This window comes from Macrobrachium rosenbergii, chromosome 10 (genome assembly GCF_040412425.1).
Source record: "Macrobrachium rosenbergii isolate ZJJX-2024 chromosome 10, ASM4041242v1, whole genome shotgun sequence".
Lineage (NCBI taxonomy): Eukaryota > Metazoa > Arthropoda > Malacostraca > Decapoda > Palaemonidae > Macrobrachium > Macrobrachium rosenbergii.
The window spans coordinates 25,478,779-25,498,291 of NC_089750.1; the positions used below are offsets into that span (position 1 = coordinate 25,478,779).

General features: G+C 43.0%; 1 protein-coding gene across 2 annotated transcripts in view; it reads left to right on the plus strand.

Annotated features, from left to right (window-relative positions):
• Positions 1-19,513, plus strand: part of Rtca (RNA 3'-terminal phosphate cyclase) — a 170,648-nt gene that overhangs the window by 10,762 nt on the left and 140,373 nt on the right. For both annotated transcript variants that reach the window (XR_010854267.1, XM_067110031.1), the window contains exon 2: positions 17,227-17,344. Coding sequence is in view for 1 of the 2 variants with exons in the window: in XM_067110031.1 (XP_066966132.1) it covers positions 17,227-17,344 (118 nt within the window). In the remaining variant the exon portion in view is untranslated. The remainder of the gene's footprint in view (positions 1-17,226; positions 17,345-19,513) is intronic.

Sequence of the window (19,513 nt, forward strand, 5' to 3'; positions counted from 1 at the left end):
CTGAGCGGAGCTTTGGCCAGAGGCAGTACCCGTCTGCCGTTGCTACCTCACCAGGTAAGTTTGCAACAAACATTTCACCATGCTGGCTAATTTTCTATTCCAAATTCTTCTCCATAGAGTTTTTTTTTGGGGGGGTTTAGTATGTGTACATTCATCCCACCTCCAATGAATGTGGGATTCATCTGTGTAATTATTTGGCAAATTACTTATATAAAAATGACATATTTATAATACTTTCCAAATAATTACATGATCAGAGCTCTCCCTCCTCCCCTCTCATGGACATAGAGCATAAACAAATTGAGCTCTTTAGCTGTGTTGTACCTGTTCTTCCCGAAAGTGGGCAGGACAGTCTACCTACACCCAAAACAAAAGAGCACTACCGTGAATTTAGAATTTTGAGCTGCCGCGTAAAGTAGAAACTATAGCTATGTATTTATGTGGTAAGTATATATAAAACTACATATTGTAATGCACTCCCTGAACACCTGAATTAGCCCTTAATCCCACTAGCCCAAACAACTCTCAGTTACCCGTCCCACTATAGTGGGAATTTTAACAGCCAGCATTGCCAACACTGAAGGTAAAATCTGTCACTTGAGCTACCATAACAAACGGTTGGCAACGGTGACACAGGTGTGTGCCGGCACGCCCCATTTTCATCAATTGCTTTTTGTTCACGCTGCTGGAAGGTTGTTTCCTTCTGCAGTGTGAGGTTTTAATCCTATTGCCCGACTTCTCTTTGTATTTTGGACCTCTGGTGAAGACTTGGATTGTATTTACTGGTTTCTTCTCCTTGTTTTTCTGGATATCTTTGATGTGGAACATCTTTTAGAATTGGACTCGCTGGTTCCCAGTCTCGATTGGTCATCATGGACTCTTCCACCTTCTACTACCACACCTTCGGCTTCGACGTCGACCTCGACTGCCCCTACGACTGTGGATGCTGGAGCTCATGGCTGCTTCTTCCTGCCAGAGACGGACGAGTACCTTGAGACACAATAGACATTCTGTCAGGTATGTAGGAAGGTTAAAATGTGATGTCCAGACTCATTGCGATGAATATTCCCATTGGAAGGAACAAGAGATGGAGGATTACATTCGTCATTGCAAGTCTTTGGCTAGTAAGGGTGGCAGATGTCGGTCAGATTCCCGTTGCCTCAGTGTCTCAGGCTTCTGCTACAGATAAGCTGATGGATTTAGCGAGTTCAGAAGTAGTCAAACAGATAGAGGATAGGATTGCAAGTACTGTAGTATGGAAAATTTAATAGCTAGTCTTCTTCAACATTTCTCAGATAGGGATAGAAGTAGTGTTAGGATGTCTAATCCTTCTTCCTTTTCAGCTTCCCTGCCTGTTCCAGAACCAGCCCTAACAGGTGCTGAGGGTAATGGCAGAACCACAAGCCTCCGAGTGGGTAGGGTCTGCCGTCCCCCTCGGCGTGGAGCAGGCAGTGAAGGATCCCCCCCCCCTCCAAACTCCCTTGTAGTATTGGTAAATTTAATGTTGATAATGTTAGTCAGGATCAAGATCTAGGTGTGATAAAGGAGGATAGGTTTGGGTTTGGTAGTGAGGAGAAGGTATTAAGGGTGCAGAGTCGTTCTCCTAGACGGGTTCCGGTTTCGGGTTCGAGTGGTTTTTGTGCTCTGGCAAGAGTTTTTCCTTCATCGCTTCTTTTCGATCTGGCTCAGTCTCAAGTCAATGTTTCAGTTATGGTGCTGCAGAATCCTGCTTTTGCTCCTAACTCACTTCCGACTGTTTCTGAATATCCTACTGTAGTTCCCCCTTCCCTGTGTTTTCTACTCCTCCATCTAGTAAGGCGGATTCTGGTGTGTCCTTTCGGCTTCTAAAGTAGTTTGCGGGACTTGTAATTGGATGTGGCGGAATATAAGGCGGATTGCTGGGTTTTTCAACGGGTACAGACCTATGGTGAGAGGTTATTTTTTTTTTAATGTTTTCTCTAACATTAGAGAGTATGTGACACAGTAGTGTCCAGAATTCATGTCGGATATGTTTCAGGATTATTGAGGGGTGGCAGATTCGGTGTATCTTCTGTCCTTTTCATTCTAAGTTTTCCTTTGGGTTATCTGTCGCTTCATCTCCTGCTCCCACATTCTCTGTTGCTCCCTTTTCAGTCTCTTCTTCGGCCTCTTCTTCTGCTCCGGTCTTTCCTGCAGCTTCCACATCTTCCGTTTTCCCCTCCTTCTTCGACTTTGGTTTTCCTCCTCTCAGGTAACTTCTTTTTTATGCGTCTGCTATTCCTATGCCTCCCGTCTTTCCTTCCTCAGTTGTGTCTTCTCCAGTAGGAGGAGCTTCCGGACAGGTGAAAACGCAGTTTCGGCAGATTTTGGCCGCAGGCGTCTCATGTTCCATCCCTTCGGGTATGTGCAACCCCTTGCTTCTGCTTCAGTCGGCTGTTCCGGTAGTTTCAGGTATTTCACAGGGTTTGCCTGTCGCTTCCAGTTCGGGTTTGTGCTCTGCAGTTTTTGGCAGGGCTTGCGGTACCTTCTTCGTGTGGTCCGCGGCTTTCATCGTCTGCATTTTCCACGGCGGTAACTCCAAGGGTAGCTTCTACCTCATTCATTTTCCCTCCCGTCTTCTTCATCATCTTCCATCCCTCTGCAAGCGGTTTCATTTGCGCATCCTCCCCCAGATTTAGTAATGTGGGTTTGGCTACTCTCACTCATCTTCCCCTTGGTAATAATGGGGAATCAGCTCCAGGTTTTTCTCGGTTCAGCCTTCTCTTCTTCCTGGCGGGTTCAGCTGTGCGGATTCAGCTCCGGGTACACGATTAGGTGTGGGTGCGCAGCATTCTCGTTAAGGTGTACTTCCTTTGTCTGTCTTAAACCTTTTGGACATTGCAGAACAGGATTCTTATCTGGAGGTGCAGGAGATTCTGGGAGACTTAGAATGTCCTCTTGCCAGCAGTAACGATTACGGATGCATGCTTGAGTATGTTATTTCTTCGTACCCTCAAGCAAGAGCTCTGGACCTCCCGGTTTAGTCAGTTCAGTCTTTTTTTTTTTTTTTTTTTTTTTTTTTTGAGGCTTTTTGTGACACTAAGCCAGCTCCTGCCTCTTTTTCACATTGGCTGGTTTGGTTCGATCGGGTTAGACAGGCTTTGGAGTAGACGGAAGTTCGTTTAGCATCGGTAGTGGCTTCTAATAGACAGCACTCTTCTCTTCTCTCTCCGCGTAGGACGATTTACACAGTTCGAGGTAACCCTTCGGCAGGTGTCAGGTTGCCATTCAACGAATCGGTTGAGGCAATCCTGTCTAAGTCTCCGGCATCGCCTCGGCTCATAGGGACTTCTCTTAGGGAAGCAGGTGTTTGGAGGATGTGTTGCGCAATCAGACTGAGGCTCTTTGGGCACTCTCTCTGGATGATGTCAGGTTTGCTGTAACGGGGTTCTAAAGAGTGACGGCTATGTCCCTTCAGATCCGTGGCTGTTGGCAGCCTACTAAATTTATCTCGAGGGGTCTGACTCACCAGGCGAATGCTCTGGCTTCGTCTACGACGTTTGGAGTAGGAAAGTCGAAATTTCTGTCTTGGTCATCTTCCCCTCAGTATCCGGATGTTCATAAGAGGGATTGCTTAGAACACCATTAGCCTTAGCTAATTCTTGTTCAAGGATGATGACGTAGCTGTATGATGAACGTGGTTGCTTTGAACTCATGTCTCCGGTGTCGGCAATTATGCATCATCAAGGATACAGAGTGTTAAGGTATCTAGACAATTAGTTGATCCTTGCCTCCTGCTAGTAAGAACGAGGGAATCCTTATGGAATTTTTAACCTATTCGGGTCGGAGGATTCTTTCTTCCTTTGAGGGTTTTCACAACCCTGGAGAGGATCCAGTCAGTCCTTCAGCAGGTAGAAGGGTCCCATCCAGCAGGGAATGGCCAGTACCAGCTTGGAGAAGCTTCTTAGGAGAATGTCTCTCTCTCTCTTTTAATTCCAGGATCTCATCTCTGGATGCCCTCTTTCAGGTGTGTCTCAGGAATCGCTGGGACTTCCACAACGAGAACGCAGTTATAGTCGGGAGTGATTCTTGCCTGTTGGTTCGTCTGTGGTGGTCAGAAGAAGTGCATCTGACACTGGGAAGGTCTATTGACTCCCCTCTTCCCGACATTCATCTGTACACAGATGCCTCAGATCAAGGTTGGGGAACAACCTTGGAGGAAACCCAGGCCTCGGGCCTCTGGGGGTGTTCGGGAACGAGAGGAGTCAATAAATCTTCGGGAAAATCAAGGCTGTAAAGGAAGCCCTCAGTTTTTTCAGTCCTAGTGTAGTGGCTATGTTTAGCGACAGCGTAATTGCAGTGTCAAAATATAGCTAAAATACGTCTCCTAGTGAAATTATTTTATCTATTATTTTCATTAGTAGATGACGATGGCCGTTTGAGGACGTTTGTTTTGTGTAAAAAAAATTCAAGATTCTGTTCGCTATTTTCACTTGATTTCGTCATAATACAAGCTTTACATATTTATCATTTATTGGCGTAAAAATAACAGTAATGTGTTCTTTCATGCCCAGCAGTTTTGATTAAAATACTTTCTCTCCTATTTTAATCACGTTCGAGTTTCATCCATGTTGCTGGTGCACGATAATTTACAGTATAGTCATTAGCAGCTTGAACATTGTTTTCTCAGTTTCAGCTACAACTTACAACTTAAATTTAACAGTGTATTTCCTTGCCAATCTTTTATCCATACCGAATAGGGGTTTAATGTAAAAATATTTCAGTCCTATTCTACTTAACGTCATTTGTGCCATAACATACGGTAATTGTTTATTACTGTACAATGGTTGAAATACCAGGTAAACAGTGTTGTTATCTGATTTGGTTATAAGCAAAACAACAGTTTCTTGGTCGGTTGTTTATGGCTGTATGCATTTACGCAAGAGTATAAGGTTACTAACAATACTTTTATCATTCTCTTTTACTTTTTTAACTAGAAGATGGGGTAAAGAGATGGAGAAAAAGTTGCCTATTGTAATTTGGTCTCTCACTGCCTGATTACGCTGCTGCCTGCGCCTGTGCAAAATTTAAAAATATTTTATAAATAATATTGTCGTATCGGTATTAATTGCTTACCCTATTGCAAAATCGAATTATCATAAGGTGAATTATCTTAACTGGAGCATTACCTGAGTATTTTAATAAGTTTTATCACAAAAAGTGCATTTAGTCATGAAAATGAGATGAAAATACAGTATTTAGTGAATATTTCTCAGTGAAAAATACCGCTAATGGGCGAATTTTTTGCAAATAATGGGTAGATATGTTCCAAAGAGAAATCCGTGAATACATGAGTCCGCGAATCATGAGAACGCGAATACGGGGGGTTTACTGTACTTCCATCAGAACCTCTGCGTGCTGAAGCTAGCTGCCTGGAGACTGTCCAGCGAGCAGCCCTTCATTCAGGACTCTCTAAGGCAGTGGCTCTCCAACTGTCTCGGTCTGAGAAGATCAACTAGGAAACTATACCAGACTAGGTGGGCTATGTACCGTAGTTGGTGCCAAAAAGAGGGGCATAGCATTTCACCTCCATCGGTTGCGAAAGTGGCAGATTTCCTCTTGTTTTTAAGGAAGGAAAAGAACTTGTCATATTTTACGATTGCAGGATATAGGTTAATGCTCAGTAGCGCGTTCAGGTTTCACCTGCCTGAGCTTTCGACCAGTAGAATTTTGCATGATCTATTAAGATCTTTTAGAATATAATGTCCAGTTTTTCTGCTTCGGGGTCGCTCGTGGGATCTAGTGGCTGTTTTGAGACTGTTGAGCTCTTCATCTTTCGAACCTTTGGAGTTGTTATTCTTAAGAGAGTTAACCAAGAAGGTGTTATTTTTAGTTGCTCTGGCTACAGCAAGAAGAATTGGTGAGATTCAGGCAGTGGCTAGGATGGTATGCTTTTCGGGATAGAATATCTTTCTTTTTACTTGCCAGAACTTGTTGCAAAGTCTGAATCTGAAATGAATCCTCTTCCTAGATCATTTAAAGTTTCATCATTGGATGATTTTGTAGAGGTGACACATCCGAAATGCTGTTGTGTCCGGTTAGAGCTCTCAAAGTTTATTTGTCACGTACTGAGAAACTTTTGCCTCGTCCAAGAACTTATTCCGGTCACTCTACAGACGAGTTCCCGTCTTGCTGAAGGACCTCGCTCAACAGAACGAAGTGAAGGCAATGCAGGGTAAGGGCGCTGTGGAAGTTATGACAGACCAATCTCCAGGTTTTTACAACATGATCTTTCTTGTAGAGAAAGTATCAGGGGGATGGAGACTGGTCATAGACCTATCAGCCTTGAACTGTTTCATTTGCCAGATTTGATTCAAAGTGGAAACAACTCAGTCATTGCTGGCAGCCATCAGGGAGTCTGACTTCATGCTTACGATGGATCTGCAGAATGCACATTTCCAGATACCCATCCATCAGTCCTCTCGCAAGTACCTTTGCTTTATCCTCAATGGGACAGTGTATCAGTTCAGGGCACTTTGCTTTGGACTACCAGCCGCTCCCCAGGTGTTCGCGAGTGTTCACCCTTTTTTTGACCTGGGCCATTCACACCGGATACGTCTTCTTAGATATCTTTACGATTGGCTAGTTCTGACAAACTCTCATTTGATTGCTCCAGGACAGAGATCGCCTCCTCGAATTGTGTTGCAACCTAGACATTGCGATAAAGCTCAAGAAGTCAGACCTCTTACCCAAGCAGAGGATAAAGTTCCTGGGATACCCAAACAGAGGATAAAGTTCCTGGGCATGTTGATAGATAAGGCAGCAGTGAAAGTCTTTCCCCTCAAACTCATGCATCAGCAAGTCTAAGGAGACAGCACAATTATTCCTGTCTCAACAGGACAACCAACTCAAATGTGGCAAGTTGTTCTTGGTCACCTTTCATCTTTGGAGTAACTGGTCCCTCATGGACAACACCTTCACTTCTTCCAGTGGAGAATGAAGGAGTTCTGATGTCAAGCAAGGGATCCACCTTCCCTTCCCATTCCTCTCTCGAGATAAGCGAGACAGGACCTAGCCTGGTGGCTAGTCGACAGGAACCTCATAATAGAAGTCCAGCTTCACACTCCCCATCCCGAGATGCTTCTGTTTTTGAACATCTCAAGGGAGGGATGGGGTGCACACCCAGAGGAGTTACTAATCTCAGGTGTGTGGAATCAGAACAACAAACACTTGCACATCAACATCTTGAGTTCCTGGAGTTCAAGGCAGCCTTTCTAGCTCTCCAGGAGTTCCAGGATCGATTAATGGGGCACTCCGTGGTACTCATGAGCAACAATACCACTGTAGTGGCATACATCAATAAGCAAGAAGGATTAGTGTCTCTTCAGCTTCATCAGTTGACGTGCAAGTGCACAAGTGGGCAGTAGCCCACTCAGTGGAGTTGTCAGCCAGATACATTCCGTGCAAAAGAATGTAGTGGCTGCCAGTGTCAAGTGATAGGAACAGGATGGTCCCTACACCCGGATGTTGTAGAAAGATTGTTCAGTCTTTGGGGATAACCAGTTATAGACCTCTTTGCAACTCGGCATAACAGGAAGTTGCCAGTGTTTGTTCAAATGTCCTGGATCCTTGGGCTGCAGCGGATGATACCTTTCAGCACCCATAGAACAATCTCGACATGTATGCCCGTGTCACACATTGGTGATTCAAGACTGCAACCATCGTAATTTGCTCATTAAGATGGGGTAATGCTCTTGGTACGACCAAATCGGCATCAATTGGCATGATTCATAACTGCATCGCCGAGTTTGATGACGTCCGCCAAGTGATGGCGGATGTGCAAGGCTGCACAGCACTTACGCTGTCGAGTCATGGTGACTGTCAAAAGTCGCCATGTCATGCCACATGACCCGACTGTGTCGTAATGTCATCACTGGTGACGAGACGGTGTCAGCATTTGAATACGTCAGACGTAACTAGCAATGTCAACATGCGCCATCTAGTATGACATATGCCATGTACTTGGCAGCCCTGCAGCGTGCGCAGTGGGGATGCGCGGTAGTGTATTTTGGCTCCCTTTTTTTCCTTTTTGTTATTGTTCACACAATAATAAAAAATAAAGTTCTTCTTGTAACTGTTCTCTAATAATGCTAGTGTAAATTCTCCTAGTACATTTTCAAGGTTATTACGAAAAGGCAATTTCATGACACATGATGTTGCTGTTGCGTCTGATGGCGCGAGACATAACTAATTCGGGCATAAATCGTCATGCCTTCACAGACGTCGCTGTCATGTTAAAATCGTTAAATGTGGATGTGGCCTGAATCATCAGCAGTTGGCACGTACGACCACGCGTTTCGTAATTTCATCTCAACGTGAGCACTGCTGTGGTAAATGTTCATTACGTATGGTGTCGTAATCAGCTGATTTTTCTTTTTTTTTTTCAGGCCCGAGGCCCGCAACTGATGCCGATTGGTCACCAAACCTAGCCATTACGATGGTTGCGGTCTTGAATTGCCAATGTGTGACACGGGAATTACACTTAACAGGGTAATGATCACCACGGATCTCAGAATAACCCTAGTGGCTCCCAAATGGCCACATGCCAAGTGGTACCCAGACCTGCTGGCTCTGCTATCCATTCGGAGCTACTGTTCAGCAGGTAGTGGACTTTCTCATCTTCCTTCGCCGAGAGAAGCATCTCTCTTTCTCAGCAATTTAAGGCTATAGACCCTGGGCTTAGTCCTCTGCCTAAAAGACATAGATCTCTCTTCCTCATGGGAGCTGTCCATGCTGATGAGGAGCTTCAAAAAGTCTTGCTCTCTTAGGGAACTCAGGCCCCCTCACTCGTGCACCTTATGAGCCTCCACAAGAGTCGTTAGACAGGGATCTGACCCTCAAGACTGTATCTCTGCCTGCCCTAGCATCGGTGGAGAGAGTAGGTGAACTTCATGGTCTTCTATATAATGTTAAGCACTCGAGGAGATGGGGATCTGTTTCATTTGAACATATACCAGAATTCATAGCGAAGACTCAGAATCCATCGTCTCCTGACGCCAGTTTTGAGTCTTTCTTGATCCTACAGGACTTAGTAGGTAATGAACCAGAAGAGATACCACTTTGTCCAGTTAGGGTACTGCGGCGCTACCTGTTTGTTAGCACTGGTGAGACCAAGAAAGAGGTGTCCAAAAACACAATATCTTTCTGGCTTCGTGAGACTATCAAAAGGGCGTGCTCAACATCAAATGAGGAGGACTCGAGTACATTCTGGCCCAGAGCTCACAAAGTTAGGGGCATTGTGCCCTCCCTCGTGTTCAGGAAGAACCAACTGGTATACCAGGTGCTTAGAGCAGGAAAGTGGTCACGTCAGACGACTTTCACCTCCTTTTACCCAAGGAACATTGCCCAGAGGCTTTTGGACTCCTTTTACTCAGGTTTTTTGGTAGCTGATCAACAAATGGTGTAGCTCATCCAGTTCCCCTGGTGGGACAGGGATAGCATCCAGTCTAAGATGTACAGTAATAGAAGTGAAAGAGTGTGTGTGTGTGTGTGTGTGTGTGTGTGTGTGTGTGTGTGTGACTGGCCTCCTGCCTTTCTCCTTCTGGTACCTCTCCTCTCTTGCGGGCAGAGGATAGGTCATCAAACTGTCATATGCTGGATGGACACAGAATGCAGGTGAGTGATCAGCCTTTCTTTTTTTTCATGGTTATGATCTAATCCTGCCCTCTCTGTAGCAAGAGGAGAGAGGACTGGGCAATAAAACTAACCGGTTACTTATCTTTATTGCCTCTGACACAACAGTCTTGCAAGCCTTTCACACTCATTACTTTGAAAAGCCCAGAATTCTGACAGCCGAGCACATTTGTTCCCCTGATCAGAGGCATGGAACTGTTTTCTCTGTTCGACATTGCACGACTAGGAAAAAGTCCTAGGTGAGGCAAACCTCTAGTCGGTTAGGAAGTCTACTCAGATCCTCCCATCAAGCAGTAAGTTTTCCTACGTAAGACACATGGTTTGTATTCGTTTAGGAACAAATTAAAAATTTTGATAGTAATTTGTATATATCCTAACATACAAACTTGAGGTCTTTACATAAACTGCCCACCTCTAGCCACCCCTCATTCTGCTTACCTGGGCTATAAGGCAAGTGGATACGTGTCTCAGCGAAGGGAGGTGGTGAGGGTACCCCCTCACCTCTCCCACCAGTAGTTCAATTACCGAACAACCTTGTTGTGTAGAATAGCCTGATTCAGCTTGCACTGAACGTAATTCCTATGTAAAGATCTCAGGTTTGTATGTTAGGAAAAATACAAATTACTTACTTTCAAAATTTGTCATTTTTTATACAATACAGATGCACTGGTTTATAGTTTTTTTTAGGTTATCAATGAAAAATTGGTGTTCCTTTACATTGCTGGTAAAATAAAATAGTTTAACCTATGGAGTGAATATGCAAAACTAGGTATGACCATTATTTTCACTATTCAGTATTTTTCTTACTTATTCATTCCTAGAATAATTTATATTGGTTAATGTGATAAAATCATGGCAGTTGCATTATGATTTTATATAAGTAACTTACCAAGTTATTACATAGCTATTAGTTTCACTTGTTTGGCAGCTTAAAATTTTGAAATTGGTGGGTCGCATTATTTTTTGGGGAGAGTAGGTGACATGCCCCACCCACTTTCAGAGGAATGAGAGGAACAACTAAACAAAGAGTTCAGTTTGTTTCTGCCGGCTGATGTCTGAAGTCCAGTGGTTGGCAGCAGCTAGAATTTTGGAATTCTTGCTTTGCAGGTTATTCTTTCATCATCAATTGGTGAAGTATTCTTTTGCTATCCTCATGGCATATTTAGTTAATGATAGGTGAGACCTTATCACCAGATTATGACCTTTTTTCCCGTTTTTTAGACTTTTGGATTTTCATAATGTTTGACACTAGTGTTTCTAGCTTTAGGTATTACAGAAAAGGCTGAAATACACGGCTGACAAAGGAATCGTATGACTCATACATTTTGTACTGAGTGTAGGGGACAGACATACTCTGTTGACTTGAGGTGCTGAGAATATGTCAATAGAGACTTGAAAAAATGGAAAACCTTAGATTTCCATTTAAAGAAACTTAACTAGGGACAAGAAAGGGAAAGCGACCGCTAGAGAACTTAATAAGTCACTAGCTAGCCAGAATTTGTCAATGAAATCAGATATGAATACTCCTGTAATTTCTGTGAATTCTGTTCTAACCCCTCTACCTGTTCAAATCTCTCCTTTACCCGGCTCTCACATTTCCAATCCCCACCCCTACCCTTGAGTCAAAGACTGACATGAGATTTGAATTAATTGTTGAATTGATTGCGCAATTAGCTTCTTCAGTTAAGGTGCTTGTGGATAACAAAGGTGATTCAGAGCACCCAGTGATGCCCAGTGCAAATGCAGTGTTAATGGAGAAGTGTCTTATTTGGCTCGCTGATTCTCCTAGGCCAAGGTCCCTGGCATACTCCCCAGCACCTGGGAGGAGTCAAACTGGTAGCCTAAGGGAGGTTGGTAGGGTCTGCCCATTAGCAGTCGCCTCCTCGGTTCAGTCTGTTGATGTATCCCAGACTGCAACCAAGGGTCATTGGAAAGACCTTAAAGTGGATGTACAGTCGACCCTCATTAAGCCAGACCTCATTAATCCTGATATCGGATAAGTGGGACACCGAAGAGGGTCAGCTGATTTAAAATACGTAGTGTTCCACCACGATTTAAGATAGTTACTGTTCCTCTGCTTGTTGCGTACCGTTTTCCTTTTTATGTACCAAAGGTAAATAAAAAACTTTTCATTTATATTTTTATTTTATATATACTTTTCTGTATTTATACTGTACTGAACTGAAATGCTTTTGATTTGTAACCAATTTAACTTGCGCACGCTACGTACTGTCATTAAGAAACGCTATTGTCTGGAACGGTAGGAAGTATCGTAGCCAATCACTGAGCATTAACAGTTTTACCTATCTGCTGCCCGACTGATAGCTACAGTATGATGCTTTGTATGCTTTTAGGAAAGAAAAGACATGACAAAGGTAAACTTTACGAAGACAAAAGCGAAGTTACTGAACAATACTTGTGTTTACGTGGCAAATGACATGAGAGAGAGAGAGAGAGAATTGCCAGTTCCCTCTATGCATTGTAATTCTATCCTTTAGAGATGAAAGAGAAGAATTTTGTTTTAAGGGTATGTCAACGCAACTTTAGTAAATATCTTCTGAAGCAAGAAAAATTTTATATATATTTTGTTGCTGAAGAATCTCTGAACCAACAGTTTTGTACTCAAAGTAATAAGAAGGAATTCATTCTATTCTTCATGTAACCAGTAAAATACATACACTATTAAAAACTACGTTTTGTATTCAAAACACACGCACTTATGTCTTCGTCAGCTTCTCTGAGCAAACGTTCTTTCTCAGACAGAATACACCTAAAACCTGATTGGCTGGCTGGTTGCCATGGAGATCTGCTAGCCAATGACAGACCTCTACTTCTGTTCTATTTATAGACATATGTCGTGATGGCACTAAGTTTGAACGTTGCCATGACCGTGATTATTTAACTGCTGATGACAAAAATTACTCAATAATTTGCTTTATGTAATTACTTCTTCATGAAAACATGAATTCAACAATAATTTTAACTTTTAATATAGTGGTATGAAAAATCCCACAACAGTCTGTTGTGGTGGTGCGTCATCATTTGTGAATCCTATTCCTGGACTGTCCTCAGATTTAACACTGCAAACTGATGACGACGTTAGTAACAATAAAAAAACCCTCTCCAAGATCGAAATGATGAAATGTATTTTATAGTCTTACTTATTGTTAAAATTCACAAGTTGAATTACAGTCATTTTGATCATGTATATTTTTGCGTTTTACGGAAGTTTTTTGTTGAAAACAAAATGTGTTAGTGAACTTATGGTATTAGTTGCCCCACTATTTTATTACTGATTTTATTTAACAGTATATTAATATAGATGATAATAAACTATAATGACTAAATAACTAAAATAAAAAAACATGAAAAAAGGAAAAAAATCTTACTCTTCATTTTGGAGACTCCACTTCATTTTACTTAACATTTATGCGTTTATGTCTCTGCCTAGGCATCTACATATGTGGCTGAATTCTGTAATTTTTTTCATGTTTTATTCTTCATTTTTCATCTTTTACCATGAGCTTTAATTCAAACGTTTCTACATTGGCTTGTTATCCATACTCTTTAAAAAAAAAAATGAAATACAGTATATTTATAGTTATATATATAGATATCGCCGGTTAAACCAGATTATCGGCTAAGACGGGCACACTGGCCCCCCTATTAGTCCGTCTAAACGAAGGTCGACTGTACATTGTATGTCTTCTAGTTCTGAGGATCTAAGTCCCAGGCGCCAATGGATGAGTCACGACTCTGAAAAGGCTTGCAGTGGACTTCGCAAACTCTTCTCCTGTACCTTGCAAGAAGAGTAAGGATCCCGAGCACCCCTCCTGTAGTCACTGGGACAGCCTGGAATGTTTTTCATCAGGTAACCTCTCTGCTGAGGATTGTATTTCAGCGCTGAAGCATCAAGTGTCAGGGAGGCGCTCTTCATCCTCTAGAAGAACCTCTTCCAAGGACCGTTGTGTAGAGCTTGAGTGCCCAGCAGTGTCAGAACTTCAGTTTTCCCCCATCCAGACTTTCACGAGTGAGTTACCGATTCTATGCCACGGGACACTCCTTCCCTGGGAGTTTCTGCCTCCTCCCAGGGGGACTTCTCCAGGCTAATAGACTCAGCCTAGAGCTCTGCCTTCACTTCGGCTAACATCATGTTCTCTGCCACAGAGTTAGCACATCTTTTAAAGAATATCTTTAAAGTATTCGAAGTGATGAGCTTTTTAGACTGGGCTGTGGGTGCTCTAGTGCGCAAAATTAGAGGTTGTGTGGTTTTACCACAAGATTCCTTGTCCGACTGGCTGTGAATTCTTTCTTGTATTGACAGGGGAATAAGAGATAGCTCACAGGAACTACCTGGTCTTCACACCATGTGTGTTTTAAAGACAAGGAAGATTTGGTGTTCCTTTACATCTAAGGGAGTAACTCCCTCTCTGAGGTCAGCACTTCTCCTCTCGCCCTTGGATCGGACACACCTTTTCCCCAGGTTACAGTATTGGATATAGCTTTTGACCTTCAGAAAAAGAGCACACAGGACCTCCTCTCTCAATCTTCAAGATGCCCTAAGGAGTCTCCTGCTTTTACTCCCAGACGTTCGACGCCCCTACAGACGCATCCCTTTCAGGACGGGCAGAACCAGACTGTACGTTGGACATTTTCCGCAACCCGCCATCAAGAAATCTTCCTCTAAGCCTTCATCTAAGAAGTGAGGACATAGTCCTCCTTATGCAAGTAGGAGCAAGACTCCTTCTCTTCTGGGAACGTTGGCACCAAAGGGGAGCAGAACCCTGGATAGTATCTATCCTGAGGGAGGACTACACTATTCCCTTTATGAGCAAACCTCCTTTAGTCAACACGCCTGTCGCATTGACAACCTACTCACCAGGCTCAAAGAGGTTTGCAGCCCTCTCGCAAGAAGTCGAGTCTCTCCTTCTGAAAGAGGCCATAGAAGTAGTCTACTACAGAGGACTTCTATTCTCCAGAATTCTACAATCGTATGTTCGTAGTACCCAAGTCGCCAGGAGGCTGGAGACCTGTATTGGCTGTCAGTGCCCTGAATGTCTTTGTACAAAAGAGAGCTTTCAAGATGGAAACAAACCAGATAGTTCTAGCATCCATTCTCCAGGGAGAATGGATGGTGTCCATCAGCATGCTGGATGCGTACTTTCACATATTAATACACCCTGCTTTGTTTTCAAGGGCAAAGTGTTCCAGTTTCGGGCCCTTTGTTTCAGGCTATTGACGGCTCCTCAAGTTTTCACCAAAGTACTGGTTCCCCTTGCCAAATGGCTTCATCTGATGGGGATCAAAATATCCCTTTATCTCGACAACTGGTTACTGCGATCCCACTCGAGAGAACAATGTATAGAGGATCTGCAAAGAACCCTTCTCCTGGCTCAGGATTTGGGCCTTCTCATCAACCTGAAGGAATCTCAGTTGACTCCTTCTCAGGAGATTCATTATTCAGGAGTGAAGATAAACTCTCAGGATTTTCTGGCTTTTCCAGTCTCGAAAAGAGTAGAATCGTGCCTGAAGACAGTAGGCAAGATCTTGCAGCTAGACTTTTGCTCTGCCAACAGATGGATGAGCCTTCTGGGTACCTTGTCATCCATGGAGCAGTTCGTCTCTTTGGGGAGGCTCCTTATGAGACCTCTTCAGTATTATTTAAGAGTCAGCTGAAACAGGAAAAAGTTCCCGGACACGTTTGTATACTAGTAACGACGGAAATAAAGGAGGATCTACACTGGTGGAGTTGTAAGAAAAGATTGACAGAAGGGAAGTCCCTTTTCCCTCTGAACCCCAACCTAGAGTTCTTTTCAGATGCATCAGATCAAGGTTGGGGAGCTCTTCTAGGGAGCAAAGAAATATCAGGAACATGGTCCCAAGAACAGAGATCCTGGCACATAAACGTAAAAGAACTAAAGGCGATACATCTGGCCCTTCAATTCTTCGCCTCGGAAGTGTTCAACAAAACTGTGGCAGTATATTTATACAGCATGACTGCCCTGTCCTACATCAGGAAGCAGGGGGTGACCAACTCTTTCTCTCTGTACAGTTCAGCGAGGGACCTTCTTCTCTGGTTGAACCAGAACGACACTCGACATCATACTTTGATGGCTATCCAGTCCTCGTTTTGAACCATTGCAATCTGTCTCCTAAAGAGACCTTACTAGGAAGACCCATTTCCTGGTCACTTTAGCAACAGCTAAAAGTGCCAGTGTGATTCATGCTTTGGATGGAAGAATTGGTTATTCCCAAGGAAATGCAGTTGGTTCTTTTTCTTTGGGATTTTTGGCTAAGAACAAGATACCATCAAAGCCATGGTCTCGCTCTTTTACTGTTAAAAGCTTGTCTGAAGTGGTGGGTCCAGCTAAAGAGGAGAGAGCTCTCTGCCCCATGAGGCCCCCTGAAATGAAAGCTCATGAGATACGGGCAGTTGTTACTTCCTTAGCGTTTAAGCAAAACTTATACCTAGCTTCTATCTTATGATCGACTTTTTGGAAATGCAAGTCGGGTTTTGCTTCTCATTACGTACAGGATATAGAAACAGCGTATGACCAGTACAGTACCTTGGGTCCATTTTACGTGGCTGGCGTGGTGTTGGGGGAGGAAACGTAGGAGGCATTGTTCCTTCGTTTTATCTCTTCACCTTGCATAGGGTGCTGAGTCCTAGGGGAGCCTGGGAGTACTGTGTATCTGAAGTACCCTCCAGTCTTTCTTTTTAACGGTGGGTTATTGGTGTTTTATTATTGAATTGGTGGCCTGGGCATGGCAACCTGTTTTCTTTGCTAGCCATTGGAATTGGTCCATCTCTGCAAAGCATCCACTGTAGTAGTAGGCGCTTCAAGCTGTACCCCCTCGCCTCTACACGGTAAGATGAGCGCCAACCAGAGGCAGTAGCTACCTGCAGCAGCACTCTTATCAGGTAAGGAAACAACAAACATTGATTCAATGTTAGCAACTTTTCTATTTTCAAATTCATTATTACCATTAATAATGTTTTGGGGTAGATATGTCCAAGCCTTCCCACCTCCTTGCAACATGGGAATCAGCTATGTAATTACTGGGTAAGTTACTTGTATAAAAATGACATTTTTATAATAAAATAAAGTACTTACCCAGCAATTACATGATGGGAGCCCTCCCGCCTCCCCACGCATGGACATAAGGGCATAAACAAGTTGAGCTCTTTGCTTAGTTGTTCCTCTCTTTCCCCTGCAAGTGGGCAGGGCATGTCACCTACCCCAAAACAAACTAACGTGACCCCCAAATTTCAAAATTTTAAGTTGCCAAACGAGTGAAACTAAATAGCTATGTAATTACTGGCCATGTATGTATAAAACTTTATTTTATTATAAAAATGTCATTTTGCACTTGCTGTAGTCAGAAGTAGCAGGTTGTAATTAGACAATATGTGGATCTCTACAACAGCTGCTCCAGTGTAGATGATGGAAATGTGCAACTTTTCATTTGTTTATTCCAGTAGACCAAGAACAGAATAAATTGTAGATATCTTTGTGTTTTATATGTTGGATAGTGATACAATTGGACAGTTTTATATATTATTTTTGTTTACAGGGAGGTCAGATTTTGCGAATGGGCCTTGCACTCAGTGCTGTCCAAGTTATCCCCATTAATGTCACGAAAATTCGAGCAGGAAGACCAAATCCTGGTTTGCGACCACAGCACTTGACAGGTATTATGTGACATGTATTACTGTACTATAATCTCAAAAATCAGTGAGGTAAATTTTTTATTTTTTTAATATTAAAAGCTCATTTATGCTAAAGGAGATGAAGCAGTTCATCGAAATTAATTTCTTCTAGGTGTTGAAGCTGGATGAATGTAGTTTTTAATGTTCATTTGCAAATGCACAATGTAGTTTGTTCCTACAAGTATACAGACCTTTATCTTTTATATGAACATACCTAAAGTTCAAGTTGGTTCTGTCATTGAAGCTCGGTAACAAGGTAGTTGATTTTGGGGGGCGGCTTCCACTTACTGGCTCGACTCAGAATTTATGTTTTCTTCAGTAACATTCTGCTGCTGGTGGAATTATTAAAAATGAATATATTTTGGGAGCTTGCATTACCTTTCCTTGTTTGTGATTTTTGAGTTCTGACTGGCTTTTTTTTTTTTGTTACAGGTATACAGTAATGAGTTTGTGGTATGTATGATAACTAATTACCTTTTTAAAAAGTACAAAGAGCATTGATGTTCAGGGCTTGATAGGGTGTGTTGACACCTCTGTCGCTTATGAATATTGATCGTCATTGTTTTTATGCTTTTGCTGGGTTAAGTATTGCATGACTCCTTTTATCTGTATCAGATGTGCTGATTGGTTTGTCATCACAGTGAAGAAGTTTGGGTTTAATAGGAGGAGATCCAAGAAGGCTTTTTCATTGTCTTCTGAACTCTGGCTAGGTTTGAGGGGTGATAAGAAAGAATGGCCAGTGACTAGTTGTAGCTCTTCAAGGAATGATAGTGTGATGGATATTTTTGATATGGTCAGAAGTGGTAAGAAAGGCTGGGTTGTACAATGTAACATTAGTAATCACTGAAGATATCGACCAGCAATGGCCTTATCACAGTTATTACAAAAAACAGTAGTATTGCTTGGCACTTACTATTATTATTACTACTATTATTCAGAAGATGAACCCTATTCATATGGAACGAGCCCACTGGGGCCCTTGACCTGAAATTCAAACTTCCAAAGAATATGGTGTTCTTAGGAAGAAGTAACAAATGGTAATAAGAAATAAAGAAGATCTGTAAGGTCGATTTTAAAGCCGCAGGAATACTTTCTTTAGGCTGACTTGGTTGTGGTAATAGTAGCTGGAGCAAGGCCTTTCAAACAATGATCTAAGAAAGACCTCTAAATTAGTCATTACAACCCGCTTTCCAGATGCTTTAGGAAGGAGGGCTAATTTTTTGACTGCTGAGTCATACTGTCTAAGAGTAGAATCTCTTTATCTGACTCCCAAGAAATAGTTGACAGGGTCAATGTTTGCTCCTTTGGGCTGCGAATTTTATAAAGTCCATAAAGCTAGGCATTCTGAATTCTTATGAAGCTGACACAGTCTTGGCTTGTACTGTCTGGCCAGTATGGGCTTGGGAATCCAAGATCTGCAGGTCCCAGTTCCTGAAGAAGAGGGAACTAATTGCTCGCCAGTAGGGGCTACTTGCGGCCAGTTGACCTCTGAATGTCCTGAGTTTGTGCAATACTTTCAACAGTAAATTTATTGGAGGGAACAGGTAAATTTTCTCCCATTTGTTCCAATCTATTGTCATTGCATCCGTGGCGTATGCCTGAGGGTCCAGGTTGGGGGCCACATAACAGGGGAGCTTGAAGTTGCTTTCTGTCGCGAACAGATCCACTTGGAGACCCGGAACCTGGCGGCAAATCCATCTAGATTCTGTGTCCAGGGACCACTCCGCCTCCAACGGAAATATCCTGGACAGGGAGTCCCACCACGCCCGCACCGCAAGGTGGGTGGCTGACAGGTGCCAGCCGTGCTTGTTCGCCATAGGGAGAAGATGGCAAACCATTACTTGGTTTACTCTCCGACTCACTTGGAGCCGCCCTGTTGATGCAGTAATGAACTACCGCCATACTAACCACCAACCTGATATGAACTGCTAGGGGCGGATTTTCTTTAAAGTCAGAAAGACTGCCATAGCTTCCAGGGTGTTTAGAGTATGAACTGTTGAAACATTGTGACCAAGTTCCTGTACTTCTCTTGTTTTGGGGAATATCCTCCCAGCCGCTTAGGAAGCTGCCTGTATGATAACTAATGCTGGAGGGGGAAACTGAAGGAACTGACTTGAGAGGTTCTTGACAGAGCCCTCAAGGCCGCAGTCT